Here is an 18,746-nt window from a genome sequence, read left to right on the forward strand (position 1 = left end):
AAAGCTATAGCAATAAATCTTTCGATATTGGCTCTCATTCAGAAGGAAGGATGGAGTCAAGTAAGAGTATTGCCTCTTTCAGGATTCTTTTAGTACGTGGAAAAAAAACTATATACAATTAATTTGTACATTGCTGCATAAACACATCTTCTTACTTGGCTAGGCATAATGTGCCTTTGGATCAACCAGCACTTCGCTAAAAGTCCTGTGAACTTTGTGATCCATTTGGCTGTAGCACATAGATCCTTTTGCAACTCCAAGCTTCACTCTCTCTTGCTGTGACCCCTTGATGGAGGAATCTGTATCCGTAATGCATTATGTTAGCCAGTCTGTTATAGTTCAGCTCTTTCTCCATAAGATTTTTGGGGAGGTCCCCTGTATTTTCATACCAAATTTGCACATTTAAAAATCTCGATTTCCCTTGTTTTATGTCAGTCATACAAATGGTGTCATCACTGTAGAGGAATGACGCAGTCCTTGAATAGCTGCATAAGGCCCCTGCTGAAAGTAATGGTGGTATCTGGGCATGTGGAATGATGGGAATGTTGGGCCACTACCTTGCATTGAGCTGGCTATGGCAGAAGGTGTAAGAGGCATTCCCAGGCGGCTGTATGGAGGCAGAGATCCTTGGATTGGATGAGGTATGGGTGTAGCTATGGATGCAGTGCTGGTACCAAGGGCAGTCAAGGACTGTGGGTGCTGAAATCCAGGAAAACTGGTTGAAGAGGATACCCAGGAGCTGAGGGATAAGTTATCGGATGTTGTAAAAGCTGATCCTGCAAAGAAAATAAATGGCTGAAGCCTAAGATAGCTAAAATAGCAAAAAGATATAAAAGGAAAGGGAATCTTTCACAGCAAAGTTGATATGGAAGACATTCCACAGATTGACTGTGCACTTCATTGCCAGGGGATGTTGTGAAGGCCAAAACTATAACTGGGTTAAAAAAATAATTAGAGAAGTTCATGGAAGATAGCAGGGGCGCTGGAACAATTTTTATAGGGGGGTGCTAAGAGCCATTGAACCAAACTGTAAACCCTGCATATGATGGAAACCACTTCAAGCCAGAGGGTGCAGTAACACCCCCAGCATCTTTAGCTCAGGCACTTATGGCGGATAGGTCCATCAATGGCTATAAGCCAAAATGGGCAGGGATGCAGCTCTGGGTGTCCCTCAGGCTCTGACTGCTAGATATTAAGACTGGCCCACAGGGGATGGATCCTTTGATAATTGCCCTGTTCTGTTCATTCACTTTGAAGCACCTGGCATTGGCTGCTGTCACAAGACAGAATATTAGACTGGACGGACCACTGATCTGACTCAGTATGGCCATTCTTATGTTGAGAGGATGCCATTGGAAATTAAATACTCTAAAAGAATTCCTTAACTTTTTAGATTATTCCAGGATTGCTCCCTTTTATACCTATACCTTAGGTTTCATTTTAAGAAACTGGTTGAAGTTGTTTGGAGAGCAAAATCAGCATTGCTCATTTATTTTACATAGCACCTCAAGGAATACACCACTTTAAAATAGAATTTTATTCTGCAGTTTGTCAGTCTGTAGATGGATATCAGAATGACATCCACTGTTAATACTGGTGCCAAAAATGGAAACATCTGGCTAGCAGAGGTAAAGTCTCATTTCAGTGCAGCACTGTGTTAAGAAACATGCTCCTAACATGTTATATCAGCTGGTCACCAGGGCTGGTTAAAATTTTCCAAAATTTGAGTTTGATAAAAATTTAATCAAAAATTGATTTTAAAAAGGATTTTTTTCCAGTGAAATTTTCTCAAAATTTGGGGGGCGGTGTTTGGGGTCAGGAAAGAAAAGAAAACATTTGCAAAAAGATCCTATTTTTTTAATCAGTTTTCAGCGAGCTCTAGTGGTCAGATAGTAACCATAAGTGGTAGGATCAACAGTGCCTGGCTACTGAAATCTCTCCAAATATATTGGAATATTGGATATATTGTGCATTGGATGCACAAAAATGTGCTCTAAGGCAGAATTTTCTAACCTAATCAGGGTTTATTTGTTAACTTCCAAAAACTGCTGTTTTCTGAAACCTCACACCCTATAGCATTTCTTTGCTATTCCTCTCCTTTGAGGATTTCAGAATTAGAAAAAAGACAAACTTGTTTAAATTACATATTAAAAAAATGTTTTAATTAGCCCACTTGACAGCAATCTTTTTGGCATGCCTGTGGATAATTTGCTTTGATAATTACACTAAGGCCATGTCTACACTACAGACACTATAGAAGGATAGCTACAAAGACATAGATATGCCTCTCTAACAATGTCATGCAGACGAGGACTACAACTACAGAAGAGGTTTTTCACTTTTGAAAGTCAATCATTCTCCAAGTTTGATGCAAACTGTGCACTCAGTCACTGTTATTCATACACATCTGAGTGTCACCTGTCTGGGTTTTAGAGCTGCATAAACACTGCAAAAATATTAGTTTTTATTATTATTTCTTTGTTCATGTCCTTTTTGTGTTTGCTTTTTTGTCCAAATCCCGTCCTTTTGAAATCAGTGCTGAGACTCACATTGGCTTTAATGATGCCAGAATTTCACCCATTTTAGGAAATAAGTTCACTGGCAAGAATGTTTGGCAATGCACAATCTTAAGCCAATATTGCAGAATATTCATGGGGAAAGAATTTATATTTACAATAGGTGGCATTTGCTTCAGAAATCTGACTGGAAGAGATATGCTTAGCCAGTCATGAAAGAGAAATAATATGAAAACGCCTATATGACAAAGAAAAAAACAGTTTGAATGTCAAATTCTGACTATTCAGAACAAACAGCTCATGAGCAACATGTAGGCAAACAATTTTTGAAGAACGTCAAACGACAAATACGTTTTGTGACACTCTGCACCCCATACTCACCACTGTCATACAATTATGATATGTTTTGTACAAAGCATGCCTTGTGAGGTATCATTCTAGAAGTCTTGTTCTGTTAAACATTTAATATCCTGTTGAATGGTATGTGCTATCATTGTATGTGGAGTTATGAAGCTTGGCTATGTATGTGCTACTGAAACATGTTGTGAAGCTGAGAATGCCCACAAGCAGCCTTTCAGGTACAACAGTAAAAAGGCCAAACAATGTTCAAGGCTTATTGAGGAAATGCACACAAGCACAAGGATTACCCTAGGAACTGTGTACAACAGAAACCTCTCAGAGATAGCACTACGCAATGGGAAATGTTTGACCCAAGTCACAGCAAAAGAGCTTCCCAGGAAGCTGGAAGAAAATATAAAGGAGGAAGTGACATGACTGGACCTCACTCCACACACAAGAGGAAAACCTGGAAAACCTGAGGAAAAAAAGACTGAACAGGGGAGAAGTGCTGGTCTCAGGCTAAAGAGATTTCTAGTCTGTATATGGAAACTTGGTGGACTGCTTGTATCCTCAGTCAAGGTGAGATATTGCTAATTCAAATCTATCTAGTATATTGGGCTCAGTTTGTGTTTTTGTTTATTTGCTAGGTAATCTGCTTTTATCTGTTTATTACTACTTCTAATCACTTAAAATCTTTCTGTAGTTAATAAACTTGTTTTATGTTTTATCTTAACCAGTGAATTTTTGAGTGAAGTGTTTGGGAATCCTAGCTCTGTAAACAAAGGCTATTTGTATATCTTCCCCACATCAGGAAGGGGGACTGAATTAATTAATGAGCTTGCATTGTACAGATCCCTGTCCAATGCAAGATGGTATAATTCTGGGTTTATACTCTAGTAGGGATGCAAGGCTGGGGGCCTCATGTTTGTCCATAAGAGGCTTAGGTAAAGCACTGAGGTAAATCAGCTGGGTGTGGCACCACTTGCTGTCATGTTGGGTGGTGACAGGACCTGGAGAGAGTAGCTGAGTCACCAGCAAAGCAGTGTGAGAGAGGCCAGGCCAGCTGAATTGTTAGGGGGCACAGCAGTTCCAACAGCTCCCAGACTGAACCCTGGGGGTCACAACCGCTCACACATTTGAAAATAAATAAATAAATAAATAAAGATCAGTCTGATCACGGACAAATCCTCAAAGCAGAAAAACAGCAAAATTCATTGCATAAATTATTCATGATAAATGCTTCCCCTGTATAACTAGATAGGAAAACCAGTCCAGTAAAAGTGAATTGCTCTAGAATTAAAGTTATGTCAAATCCAAAACAGAGGTGGTCTTGAACCAAATTCTAAACCAAATCCGAACATCCCTGAACATGGGGGATATTTGGATCTAGACCCAAACTGCAAAGATAGCTTCTCTGCACTATAGACCAAAACAAAATCTTGTATAAACCCTGAATCTGAATATCTCTGAGTTGTGTGTATCCAAACCTGGATTAGAATCTGAATTTTACACTTGGCCCTATCTCTAGTAGTAACCCTGAGCTGTGTCATGTATGAGTTTGTGTGTATGTGTAGGTTGGAGATTAGGAAAAACTTTTTCACTAGGAGGGTGGAGCACTGGCATGGGTTACCTAGGGAGGTGGTGGAATCTCCTTCCTTAGAGGTTTTTAAGATCAGGCTTGACAAAGCCCTGGCTGGGATGATTTAGTTGGGAATTGGTCCTGCTTTGAGCAGAGGGTTGGACTAGATGACCTCCTGAGGTCCCTTCCAACCCTGATATTCTATGATTCTATGTATATATGCACCCATAGGTACACATACAGTACATTTTTAACTGTAGAGGGTTATGTTTTGTGTACAGATACATATCTCCTCTTTGTTAATAGCTTTAGTAACCAGACTTCATGTTACTTTGAACTTGACATTTTGTGTTCTAGAAACAGTGACAGCTTCTCTGGGATTCTCAGAGACACTAGCATAAACTACTAGCCTGTGTGATCATATTTTCAGATTTGATTGTTGTATTATATGGGATATACCTATCTCATAGAACTGGAAGGGACCCTGAAAGGTCATTGAGTCCTGTCCAGTCCCCTGCCTTCTCAGCAGGACCAAGTACTGTCCCAGACAGATTTATTTTTGCCCTAAATGCCCGCCTCAAGGATTGAACTCACAACTCTGGGTTTAACAGGCCAAACCACTGAGCTATCCCTCCCCACAAGACTGCCTAAACAGAATGATCAAACAAATGAGGAGAGGACCCTTGCAGACCATTGCCTGTTGCAAGAATTAAACCCAAAATAAACTTTTGGAGATCCTGAAATAGTTTGCAGATGAAGCAGGTCATGAAGTCACCAGGCAGGGAATAACACATTAAGGACAGTAAGGGATACCCATAGCACTACAGGTCTATTTTAACTAGCATAGTGACTGCACATGTAACTTGTCCAGCAAGCATCCATTTGGAAGGCAACTCAGGGTAGCAATTGGTTTTGCAATTGGTAAAACAAGCAAAACTAAGTCATTTGGGAGTGAAATGACAGGAAAGATTGGGGCTTTAGTCAGCCAGGTTGTTACAAGTTCAAGGCCAATTTTCCAGCCTGCATGTTCCTTGGCACTGCTCAGGCAATGCAGCATAGCCATATTCTGGCTAGAGATGGCCAGCAGAGAGTTTTTCTTGGGTAAAGGAACGTTCACTGGCATCAAGTGGTGAAAGCAGAACAGCTCTGTCCTGCACCAACCACCTCCTAACTCACCACCAGCTTACAAAGCATGCCAAATACAGCTGGGGGCTAAACTCCACTGGTGTAGGATCGATTTTGGGCCTTATCTCTGTGGCATAAGTTAAAGCAACTCTGCAGAGCTGGGCAGCAGTGGTTGTGCCCCCCCCCCCCGGCACTGCGAAGAGTTGAGATGCAGTGGAGAACTTAGCCCTTAGTGTGTGCTCTTCAATGTATTTTCCTACCTCTGCTTTGTGTTGCCTGGCTCTCATCTCCCAGAACATCATCTTCTCCTCCATAGGTTCTGATGGGGGAGCGTGCATAGGAGTGCTTTTGAATAAGGCTCTCCACACTCTCTCTATGGAAGAAAGAAATATTGTGCATCAGTAGCATCCTGAGCATTACCTCCTCTTTTAGCATATAAACCCCGTAACCCATTGCATGCTGTAACTAAGCCAGATGTGTCTGATGCATATGGATGACATCAGCTCAGACACTATAGCTGAATGAATAATTAAATTAGGAGGGGAAAATGATGAACAGATTGTCTCTGCTCATGAAGTGTGCACCAACAGATCATATTTTCTCAAATTCTCAAAATCATTAAAACAAGATGTTTCATGCATTGCAGTTATTCTGTGGCTTGTGTTAAAAATCCCAACTGCAATCAATATTGTTTACTCATTGTTGGCCACATCTTACATTGTATTGTGTCTGGTCCTGGAATGAATGAGAGCAAATTTACTACCAAGTTTCTCGTGTGTGTTTTCACAAACAGTCAATATAAAACCAGCCTAGGCAAGTATTTGAAGATGCAAGCTTAAAATTCACATTCTGTGAATGTTTGAGCTAGTAAAACTAGGTCTGGGTCAGGAGTGATGGTCACAATCCAATTCACAATGAACAAGTGTCCACTTCACAGATACTACCATCACAACTGGCACTCCCCCATTCTTGCAGGGACTATCAGCAAATCAGGGCATAGGCATGGACACAGCCGGGGCCGGCTTTAGGCCTGTTCCACCAATTCCCCTGAATCAGGACCCGCGCCTAAGAGGGCCTCGAGCCCAGTGAGAATCCCTTCCCTGGCTAGAGGTGCCTTTTTAATTCTTACTCCCCTGGCGGCGCTCTGGGTCCTCGGTGGCACTTTGACGGCGTGTCCTTCAGTGCTGCCGAAGACCTGGAGTGAGTGAAGGACCCGCTGCTGAAGACTCGGAGCACTGCCCGGTGAGTACAAGCCCCACGTGTTTTGGGGTTTCTTTTAGTCATCCTTGCCGGGGCCCCAACGAAACTGTTCGAATTGGGCCCCGCACTTCCTAAAGCCAGCTCTGGACACAGCTCACCTACAAGGACAGTCCCCCACAGTCAGGTTGTAGGCATATTAACAATACAGTACGGGAAATCTGCTGTGCTCCTTCTCATGTGGTACATATTGTGTGGACTAGCAGAGGTCTGGTAGGCCTAGACCTCTCAGCCTGGCACCATGAACAAGCACTGAATTCACACAAATAGGAGAAAGTCATAGCTACATGATTAGTAAGCCAATTTATGGAGAGGACCAAATTAATCCCTGGTATATTTCCATTTAAATCAGAGCCATTACACCAAGACTGAATCAAATACATGTCCAGTGTGGCTTTATATTCCTGTTCTCATCCAGGAAATCCAGTCTATAAAGGATTGGGGCCTATCTTACAGCACTTTCCTCCTACCAAACCAGGTATTGCTCTTGCTGAGCCAGCTCACTCCCTGGGGTAATTCTGGCTGAGCTCTCTTACAGAATCCAAGCAAGCACTTCCCAGCAACTGTAGATGTTTTTAGTTTAAGGTTTCTTAACAAAAACAAATCCAAACCTCACAGACTCCTCCCTCAAAGCCAGTGCAGGCCAAGTAGTCCCTTCCCCAACTCTGCCTCTCACACCAGCAACTTCAGCAACACAAAAATTCCTGGCTCCTACCTCAGAAATAAAGGACTTCACACAATCTTATTTCAGTCCATTTTGATTTCTGGAGCAATTCCTCTCTGCAGTAGCTCCAGTAGTAGTTCATTGGGAGCTCAGCCCCTGACCCCTCAACCTTCTGATGGGTGTTACAGTCTCCCTTCTCCATTTCCTGTTGCCCTCTTTTATACGGATCAGTCATTAAGGTCCAGCTCTTTTCTCAGGTACAGAGGGCAGGGCTCATTAGCTAGCCAGCCAGCTGCAGGCCTCTGACCCCAGAGGCATGGTATCCCTTATACCTTCAATACATCCGTTTGGCGCAGGTTTCTTTCAGCCTTACCATTTGATAATTTTGCTACATGTATTTTATTATGGCAATTCAGCTGTTGCAAAAATTCCAAGGAAAAACATTTTCCAAATAGCACAATAAATCACGGTGCCACATGTTTTCCTTTTCTACAAAAAGGCTATTATAGTCATTTTGTCCTTGGTCTATTGCTGGTATCATTACTTATGCTAGTCCTCTGGAAAAAAAATAAAAAGGGGATCTTATCTAAGTGATTTACTTGTGTCAGGATTGGAAGTGGACTGAAAGCAATGGCAGTTCCTACATAGAGGATGATATAATTGAATTATTGCCTTTTAAGTGATTGAAAACAGTGGGCATATCAGGCCTATCTCCAAGAAGATTTTACAAAGAAAAAGACAGACAGCATTGTTTATGTTATGTATTTAATGCCTCTAAGTCTTTTCTTTCTCAAACAGACTGGAAAATGTTACTTACCAAGAAATAAATAAATAAACATGGAGAATAGGAGACCAGCATAGAATAATGAATTGGGATTGCCCTGGCAAAGTGGGGTAGATACCAGGCGGCACGCACTTTCACATTTGAAGGCCAGATATACAGCAACTAACCTTAAAAGCTCTGAAAAAAATAAATCACTTTCAGGTGATATGTCTGTATTGACTTTATTAGTAGTAAATGTCTGCTTGTAATGATATACTCTGATGTACGGTATGTAATAATGTTGTGAAACGGCAGAAACAATGCAGGCTCCAGTTCTAGTTCAATGGGCCAAATTCATCTGTAACCTTATGAGGTTCAATGGAGGTACATTACAGATAAATTTGGCCCAATAAATTTACCTTTGAATTTCCCTATGGGAATTTAAAACTAAATCAAATACCCACAATTATTGCAGACTAAATTCTTTCCAGATGGGTCACTTTGCTAGACAGAGAACTGTATTATCTTATGTGGTTGTCTTTTTTCAAAGGGAAAAGAGGTCTGACTTTTAAGTGAACCCTGAATGTGAAAAGTTTGAAAGTGGGGCACAGTATATTAGATTTTTAAAAAAATTATTATTACTGTTATTTCGCAGATATTGTGCCACAAATCATCAGATTCATTGTGAAAAGAAAAAGTATTTTAAAAACAGGAAAAAATTCAGAATGAGGAAACTGAGATTAGAAAAAGCAGCTCATGACACAAAAGTGTTAGTTCTGAGCTACAACCTTGGGCCAGGTCTACACAAAATTTTTTGCCTGTACTGTAATGTCGCTTAGGGTTGTGATTTTTTTTTATGACATTTTTATACCAGCAAAAACCCTAGTGTAGATACTGTTATACTAGCAAAAAAAAGTTCCTTTGCTGGTATTGTTTATTTCATTGGGGAAATGGAATGAGTAGTACAGACAAAAGAACTCTTTTGCTGGTGTAAGCTGCATCTGTACTAGGACGATTTGCAGTTAGAGTTGTAATGGCAAACCCTTTCTAGTGCAGACAAGGCCCTGCTCTCTGCAGCTGAGGTTTAACATTCAAAATCTTACATAAGATAATCTAGTCTGACTGCATTGCTGGTTTGTGGTTTTATTACAAAAAAAAATGATTTTTAATTTTAAAGGTCTAGATTTTAAGTCACACAATGTGTCTGTGTGGTGGAGTAAAAGAGTAAGACCTGCAACCAAGAACCGCCTACACAGATTACCTGGAATTTTGGATTAGACAAAAGTGCACTATCTAGGATACCTATAGCATGACAATCTATATATATGGAGATTGGGGGTAGGGGAGAGAAATACTCAAAAAAAACCCCACCCCAAACATAGAAATGAGCTTAATGGGAACAATGCTCATTTATTTAAAACTTATAGTTTTATATTTATGTGTGCAAAAGGTCTTAAGCAAATAAAAGGGATTAATAACTTGGCTGATCATGTCACAACATTTCTCAAAAGATATATGCAGATAATTTTATAAATCACTGAAAGGGACATCAATATTTGCCATATTATGATTCTGTTCAATAAAAATACTTAATAAATGAAAACTGTAGACTGAAAATCAGATTGTTGGTGTTTTTAGATGCATTCCTTGAAAATGTTCAGAGTTGATCTATAATCAGGTGACCATCTTGTGAAAAATGAAGTAATTTCAGTTTAATCCAAGAAAAGCTTTTGGACTTCAGTTTGCAGAAAGTTATTGCCTAATGCTTAACTCAACTGATTTTTACTTTATGCAGTTACTTAGATTTCTACAGCACCTTTGATTTACCAGTAAATTTAGGTAACGGAATATTGGGGGGTTTAGAGCTGTAAGAGAAGTAGAGGTGAAGATGCTATCTTATTGCCAATTTCATGCTCTCTCAACATTTTTTCACCCTTCAAGCTCCACTTTTAAACTTAGTTCTGTTGTAAAAATGAATGAAATACACACATTGGTACTGTAAAATATTATGATCAAATTGTGCTAAGTATACAACTGTACAATAATAGTATGGAATGGGCTGAAGACTAGGAAGAGGTCATAGAAGATAGAAGCTGAAGCTGTCTGAACAGGGGAGTAACTGTGTAGCAGAAGGAAACTGATGGCAAGAAGAAACTGAGTTGCTGCTGGTCAGCAAGGAACAGGAGGACATCCTGATGACAGGAGACAGAATGAACAGGATAAATGGTAGTGTGAGAAGGAAATTACGAGGATTTCAAAGAACTGTACAGTGACAGAAGCACATGGTGAGACAAGACTGGTCAATCAACCTTCATTTATATTGAATAAAGTCCCTCTCTTCTCCACATCAGAAAGAAGCCATTTTGGTTTTGAACCATGAAACCAATAATGTGAACAGGTCAGCATTTCTGTGATGCATGGGTGACTGCAGAACCCATTACATGCTGCATATCAAGGTTAGTAACACCTAACGATGGCTGGTGGAAAATATTTTTTCTTTCAGAGGATCATCAGAGCTTCTACACCTTGGCTGCAACATTAAGCCACCAATTCTACTGTTGTATTAACCTGTGGGTTGGATGGCTCAGTCTTACCTCCTATGGCAACTCATTCCAAAGCTGAGGTCTCTTGACTGACAATGGTTCACCTCCAGTTTTCACAGGCACAATCTTAGGCCTTGTTAGCGGCACTGTCCTGGAACAGCAGAGCTATCTCACAGGACCATGAATTGACAGGCAGTCTCTGATGTAGCTGGGATCTGATCCACTAGCAGATTCAGACCAAGGATTTAAATTGCCACTGCCAGTGACCTGGGAGCCAGTAAAAAATACAAAGCTCTCTTAAGTGTTCTTTGCAACTGAGGAGCAGGGCAATATCTTGCATAAGCTGGAACATCTGTTTCCTTCCATCAGCAAACCCATGTGAATTATAGAAATTCACTCTGGAGAGATAAAGGCAAGGATCACTATGGCCAGATCCTCAATCAAGATGAAAGGGGCTATGCTTCCTTGTAGGCAAAAAAAGGCATTCCTTTGATGACTTTTCATCAAATCTCTCATTTGCTGTTTGTGGTGCTCTCACTACATCCCACAGTATAGTGTGTTCTGATCACCTGGGCTTTGCTGCTGCAATGTATTATGCATGGGCACATCCCATTCCCATGGAGTCACCATCAAGTCCATGGGGCCTATCTGTGCACAATACAGTGTATGGTCAGGACCATGGACATTAAGTCCACTGTATTCTTGCATATACTTGAAGTTGTGTCTTTTTCTGCAGTTGGTATCAGTGCTAGAGAGCGAGTGTACATGGGATGAGAACAGGCTTTGGATGAAGCAGGCTTTAGACAACATTTTTTGCCTTAGCCCAAAGCAACAGACAAAGCTAATACATAACTGGACCATCCTGGCAGTGCTAGGTGCAGGTTAGGAACCATCTTAGACACATACAAAAATCAGGGATTCCTACATACTGCTCATCCAGCCATTCCACTATGGGCCTGGTCCGATGTCTATCGAAGTCAAAGTGCAGAGAGAAATTCCACTATGTCACCACCTTTTGCTTCAGGTGGCGACAGAGAAGAGCCCTCTGCACCTGTAGTTCCTTGAGATGCTGTCAGTCAGGAAGACCTAAAATAGCTATAGACATTATGAGCCACGCTGACCAACCTATCCATGTTTTCTCCATTTTACAGGAGCTCCCTCACTGTCAATCTGGGCGATAAGCAAAACAATAAGGATCCCACCCTAATCCATGCCCCACTGTCTTTTGATGCTTTCCTTTTTTAAGAAAATGCAACGTACAATAGATTAATAGGAGGAAAATAATAAAGCTGACAACTGTGTTTTGCTTGGCCATTCAGTGCAACACAAAGAAAAATACCGAACAGGATACAGAGTGTATGAATTATCAGTTTACAGCTTGAATAACTTCTTTAGCTCTGGATTTCAAAGGTTTCCCTTTTTTGTAGCTGCCGGTTAGTACATTTGGAAGAGAGCCCAGATAACAGAAGACATCAGAAGTGAGGTGATGTGAAGACAGACAGAATAAATGAGCTTGGAAGGAAAAAAAAATAAACTTGCTGGAAGTCTCACTGTAGTAGAACTTTTTTTTTAAAGGAAAAGATGACTAATTTGTCCAGGACTCAAGTGGTGAAAAGGAGTCCTTTAAAGAAAGGTGCAGGGGGAGGAACAAGTGCCCTTTTACTGAAGGGGGAACAGAGTGAAGTGAATAACAAACAATTATCTGAAACCCTGCTAAGAAATCGTTCAGCCATGATGCTTACTGTATACCCACAGCACACAATCAGCAATATGTACAGCACTTTAAACAAATTATGCTGATACCCTGATATTGTACGCTGGCTTTATGACCATAATCCAGCTCTTAGTTACACCCATCAAGCCAAATCCTCATCTGGTGTAAATTGACAGTTTGGCAGAGTTAGGCCAGTCGACACTAGCTGAGGTTTTGGCTCAATTAATTAAATGGTGTAGTATGGGTTAAAGTGAAAATAGAATCTGGCCCAAGGTATGCTAGGGAGCCAAAATTAGCCACAGAAAATCAAAGCTAACATGCTAGGACTGGATAAATACAACACACAAAAAGCAAAGAGTCACAACTTTTAAAAGAAGACAAATCAAAGTAAAATCTGTGCTGGTATTTGGAAAAACCTGGGTTTGGAAAACAGTGGGGTACAGGCAGGGTGTACTCAGAAATGACACTTCCTGAGATGATGGCATCATCACAATGCACATACCAGCCATTAGTTTTAGCTTTGGAAGACCGGTGATAAGCCTTGTACTTTACATAAGGTAAAGTAGCAAGATTTAGACCACCATATGGAAAAACAGTAGAAAGCATGAGGATATTAAATATCCCTTCCCCCTTCCACCTCGTATACACCAGCCCACACCTCACCAAAAAAGGAAAATAGTGATATGCAGCAAATCAGAAAAGTAAAATGTTTCCTTTATATTCCTCTCCCCTGATTTGCCAAACTGCAAACTCATACGAAATTTCACTAGAGGTATTTACATGATTTGTTTCTTAAACTAATGACATATGAGGTCACGCTCATCCATGGTATTACTCCACTGGGTCAGATCTAACCCCAGGGATGCAGAGAGCTCTATTTTTGAAGGTCAGGAAAGTGGGATGACAGCAGTGTCAGTCCTGGAGGTGACTAATGCTTCCTCTCATGCAGGATAAGAGAAATCCACATGGAGAATCTCCTTGGCAGTGGAAATGACGTGCTTGATTCTATATTACTCTGCCCCTTGCGTAGTCCTTCACACCAGTGCACCATGAGTGGAAAAGTGAAAAAGATGCTACCAAATCAGAATGTTACTGTTTTGCACCCACTTTCCACTGGTGTAAATGACTACACATGGGGCAGGGCAACAGCAAATCAGGCCCAACAGGAGACTAATCTGGGTTCCAGGTGTTTACAATATTGGGAAGTGGACAGATTCCAAGGTTTCAGCTGGGCTGTTGACCGTGCTGGGCTGGAAAGAAAGAAAGCTTGGCTCCTGACCACCAAGAGGCAGGGATGGGTAGGAAAGCTTGGAAGAAACTAGACTGGGGGCTCCCCTATGCCCAGCACCCTTGTTCAGCCCCCAACCTGTGCTTCTGATAACACCTGTCTCTTCCCAGCGCTGGTTCCTGACAACTCCTCCAGAGGAGGAACAAGCAGGGGAGGTGAGTCTTTGATCCATATTGGAGAAGAATTAGCACAGAGTTGTAAATTGCTTTGGAAATGGGGGTGGAGCCAGCAAAGGTGCCAATTTTCCAAAGTGCCGTGGGGTGCTGGACCCCCAGCTCTGCCCCAGGCCCTACCCCCATTCCACCCCTTCCCCCAAGGCCCCACCCCCACCTGCCTCTCCCTGCCCCCACTCCACCTCTTCCTGCCCAGTTCCACCCCCTCCTCCAAGCGCGCCGCGTTCTCACTCCTCCCACCTTCCCCCTGAGCCTCCTGCATGCCGCAAAACAGCTGATCGCAGTGGGTGGGAGGTGCAGGGAGGGAGGGAGAGGTGCTGATCTGTGGGGCCTGCAGGCAGGTGGGAGGCACTGGGGAAGGGGAGCTGATAAGGGGGCTGCCAGTGAGTGCTCAGCACCCACCATTTTTCCCCCACGGGTGCTCCAGCCCCATAGCACCCACAGAGTTGGTGCCTATGGGGGCCAGTGGCACTATCAAGCAGCATATGCCTCTCTGCCAGTTTAGAGGGCATGCATGCTTTCTGGCCCCTGGAGGGGGCTAAAAGGGGATAGGAAGAGGCCTCTTTTGATAGATGTTAGGTAAGAGGAAGGGGTCCGGCATTGGGTTGGAGAGCAAGAAAGGTACCGACCCCAGTCAAGTTTACCACCGATATCACCTAACTAACCACAAAGTTTGATTGCAATGTAGATGGGGCTATGCTCGTATTTGAGTGTTGAAGCACATTTCACATTCGGTTTATGCCTTTATACAATATATTTCTGTACTTTAGGCATGAACTGCCTGATGTAGGAAAATGTTGACCCTGATTACCAAGAAAACCAATATGAAATGTTGAGTTGGGGCTTCCCCACACATCTACTTTTCTCTCTCTCTCTCTCTCTGATGCTAAGTATTCTTTTGGTGTTCAGGCCACACTTCTGCATTAAGAGTGTTTATTGGAGGTATGCAAGTGACGACACCCTCTCAATTATCTTTAATACAGTCAACAGTCCATTCCCGAGCTTTCCTCACATGCACTAAAACAAAAAAAAATGTTCAGAATAAGAGTATGATCCATCGATCACACTCTGAACATTAGTTTATGGTTCAGTGGTTCTGTTGACTCCCATACTTTAAACTGATTGAATTTCTTGCTGGCTGGTGTGCATGATATTATTCCCAAGGCTAATTCTTCACCACAAGCCCAAAGGATGCCTTCAGATGCATAGCAAAAAGTGAACCTACTGACCTTGCAATTTGACAGTTCCTATAGACTTGGGGCTCTTGTTCAGCAGAAGTATAAAAAGGCTCACTTAATACACGTTGCCAATAATGTTTTCTTATTCTCAAGCTATTTTATGGCCTTCTTAACGATAGTTATTTAAAAAAATCAGCATTCCCCAGAAGTGAAAATAAGCTGGTCTGGTCTGGCATACCAGTAAGAAAGCCAGTACACAGCTGACTGTACCGGGAAGGCCGCTGATGGGGGGAGCAAAAGGGGCAGATGTCCTACGGCCCGGTGATTTAAAAGGGCCTGGAGCTCCTGTCAGCAGCCAAAGCCCCTGACAGGAGGGGCTCCCGGACGCCGACGCCCCTACTGCTACTGCGCCAGAGCCCTGGGACCTTTAATTTGCTGCTGAAGTCCCAGGGCTCCAGGCTGCTGCTGCTATCCTGGGGCTCCAGTGGTGATTGAAAGGGCTCAGGGCTCCGACGGTGATTTAAAGGGCCTGAGACACCCAGCCACTGCTACTGCTACCGCATCAGCCGACGGAGCCCAGGGCCCTTTAAATCGCTGCCAGAGCCCCGGGCAGCACAAGCTAGGCAGTGCTGAAGGGGTGTCTGGGGGAATCAAGGCCCCCCCAAGGCCCCACCCCTTCCAGGCACCGAGAGCATCCCCCCCGCCACATACACCTTGCCTAGGACCCTGGCCGCCCTGCATACTGGTAAGTCTGTTAAGTTACTTTCACCCCTGGCATGCAGCAACAGTGACCCTACCACAGTGTCTGATATATTATGTGGGACACCATGGTACATCATATGCCACAGTGTGATAATTGTTGTTAAATTTAATGTTTTTAAGGCACCTGCTGTAGGAGCCAACCTACAACAGAGTGAATGTACAGAAGACAAAAAAAATAAATAAAAAAGGCCACTCTCAGTGGGTGAGTCAGTGACTTTTCGAAGGCACAGTGCCTCTGGGTAAATTCTGCCCACAGAAAGCATAAATAGATTGCCACAAAAAGTAACTTGTGGAAAGAGAACAGAGTCTCTATCTTCACTTCTAATGATTACAAAGGAAGCACACATCCTAATGTAAATTTGAAATATACCCCCAGCCACTTCACATTTTTAATAGATAAAAGTTGCGAATGGAAAGCTATCAGGAGAAGAAGACTATGCTCAGGTATTTGAATAGAAATGAAAGCAAGTATACTAACTCCAATAGTTAGAGGCGCTCAAAGTCTATTTCATTTTGCACACTCCATTGTCCTTATTTATACTGTTGTCACTTCAATATGTACAATGCACACAGATTCAATCCTAAAGGCATTTTCAGTTTGGATTTCCTACATAGCGATCGTAAATCTGGAACAGGAAACTTCAAATCGTTAAAGTCACATATTTATAAAATCATATTCAATTAGGTTAGAAAAGTGCAATTTCTGTCATCATGTCATAAAAAGATGTGTTTTTCTCTCAGATCTACTATAAAGAAAAGCTCCCAATATTGTTATAGATAGGGGCTGTTTTCAATCACTAACAAGGAACAATCCAATTACAAGATGGTTTAGTGCAGTAACTGACTCCAGACTAATTTAATTTCTTTAGGTCTCTAAAGATCAATTGATCTGATTTGTTTCCCTCCCCACAGGCTGTTTAGGAAAAAGCAGACTTAAATACCTGGAAACGAATCCAAAGCTTTGTCCAATTTCACACTACTTAGGTCATCCTGAAAACTTGCAGCTGATGATGAATGAGTGGTCTCTTGGCCCTTACATCATGGGATGCTTCACAGATTGGAGATAATTAAGATCACTGTGCAACATTTCAAATTATTCATGCATGCACTGTATGCATATCTGCTTTGGGAAGCCCATGCATTGAATGGAAAATCTACTTGCAACATCTAGTCAAATTTTCAACTAGAAAGAGATGTATGAATGTGTATTTGCCTTGCATATTCTTCTCTAGGACATGGATATAGAATAACAATATTGTTTATTTCAAGTGGTGGTCATGTTGAAGCTATTTATTATTATAGCCAGATAAAACTCAAATTGCATCATTCAATATATTACCTAAAATATGGTAATGCATGACTTTTAATGAGTGTCAAATATGAAAATATTTATACTGCCTTATTATCCATTGCATAGGATCACTAGATCTTATTTTTCCTATTTCTTTTTATTTTTTTTTCTGTCTGCCTTATTTAGCTGTCACCTTAGGTCTGGGGTAGACAATAGGCAGGCCAAATCCAGACCGCCAGGTGCTTTTGAACAGACCCCAAAATCTTTTATTTTGCTTAGTATTTTTTTATTATTATTTTCCCTGGAGTCTGGACATTGACTATACATTGACTAAGAAAGTTGGACCTTGACAAAAAATAGATTACCCGTGCCTTGGGTGGTGCTATCATTGGCTATTATAAAAACATATTCTACTATGATTGCAGATGTGCAGCTTACAAAAGTAACACTTATAGACATTACATTTCCTATTTTAACAAGCTTGTATATTTTAATGTCTATGAACAGAAAAAAACCTTTACAGTTCTGATCCATTAGACTAAGGATAGGGAATAAATAAAAATCCCCAGCCAGTCTCTTATCAACACTCTTGTGTGTCACATTTTTACTACCTTGCTACTTGATGTGTTGTGTAACAGTGTAATTTTTAAAATGCAGTAGGCCACTAATAAGAGGGAATCTTTCCCATTTAATTGAAAATAGATGTGAGCCAGCCATGGACTAAAGGAAAATCAGGAATCTCCTGTGGCTTCATGGTTTTCACATTCCATTTCTTGTATTCAAGGTATTACACTTGGATACCTTATCTTTGATGGCAGCATTCATACCTGATAAGGATAGGCCGTCTCAGGCTCTGTTTGCATACTTCTAAATAATCAAAATGGCACTGTGGATTATGCTTCACTTCTCTGACTTCATGCCATGTGCTGTTATTTTTGGATGTCCTTTGTGAAAACTCCATTCACAGCCAGCAGTTTCATTTCTGTAGTCCCAGCCACTTTATATGCTTGGAGGTGCTTAAGTGTTTTCTATTGGCTGCCTATTCAGAATTACTCTCTCATGCTCTTGCTGGGTCCTTTTGTGTTCTCTATTTAAGATGATCACATTTAGTGTTGGAAAGAGATCATGTGGTAGTCCTTTTCTCTTCCTACTTTCACTTTTCAAACAAATCTGGTCACTCAATTTGTTTGCCTTAGTGCGCTGTTTTTATGACATGGTATGCTTTTTTAATTAGATGCACTTCAGTTTTTTCACTGCTTACTAAGACTTTCATTTGGGAAGCAGTTTTCACTAGCCCTGCAAATATTTCCTGTGTTATGCAAGCACCATTTGTCACAGTAACTGTTCTTTGCCCTAATTATCCATTATACCACCTGTAATTCAGCCTCTGATTCATCTGTCTAACTGTTTAAAGTTACATGACTTATGTTACATACCTATGTAATAAAGCTAATAGTCAATGGTCTTGCCTGACAGCCAGTTTCTTACGCAAAAAAATGTGCCTTTCCCTAAGTAATATTCTTGCTGGGAACAAAGCATTCCCGACATTTTGTA

The 18,746-nt window shown here is 41.5% G+C and overlaps 1 protein-coding gene across 1 annotated transcript in view; it reads right to left on the reverse strand.

The window, feature by feature from the left end:
- Positions 1–435: 435 nt before the first annotated feature.
- Positions 436–18,746, reverse strand: part of TBX20 (T-box transcription factor 20) — a 43,329-nt gene continuing 25,018 nt past the window's right edge. The window contains exons 7-8 of the mRNA XM_030549355.1: positions 5,820–5,932; positions 436–776 (exon numbers count right to left, since the gene is read on the reverse strand). Of these exons, the coding sequence (XP_030405215.1) occupies positions 436–776; positions 5,820–5,932 (454 nt within the window). The remainder of the gene's footprint in view (positions 777–5,819; positions 5,933–18,746) is intronic.

Source organism: Gopherus evgoodei, chromosome 2 (assembly GCF_007399415.2).
Source record: "Gopherus evgoodei ecotype Sinaloan lineage chromosome 2, rGopEvg1_v1.p, whole genome shotgun sequence".
NCBI lineage: Eukaryota > Metazoa > Chordata > Testudines > Testudinidae > Gopherus > Gopherus evgoodei.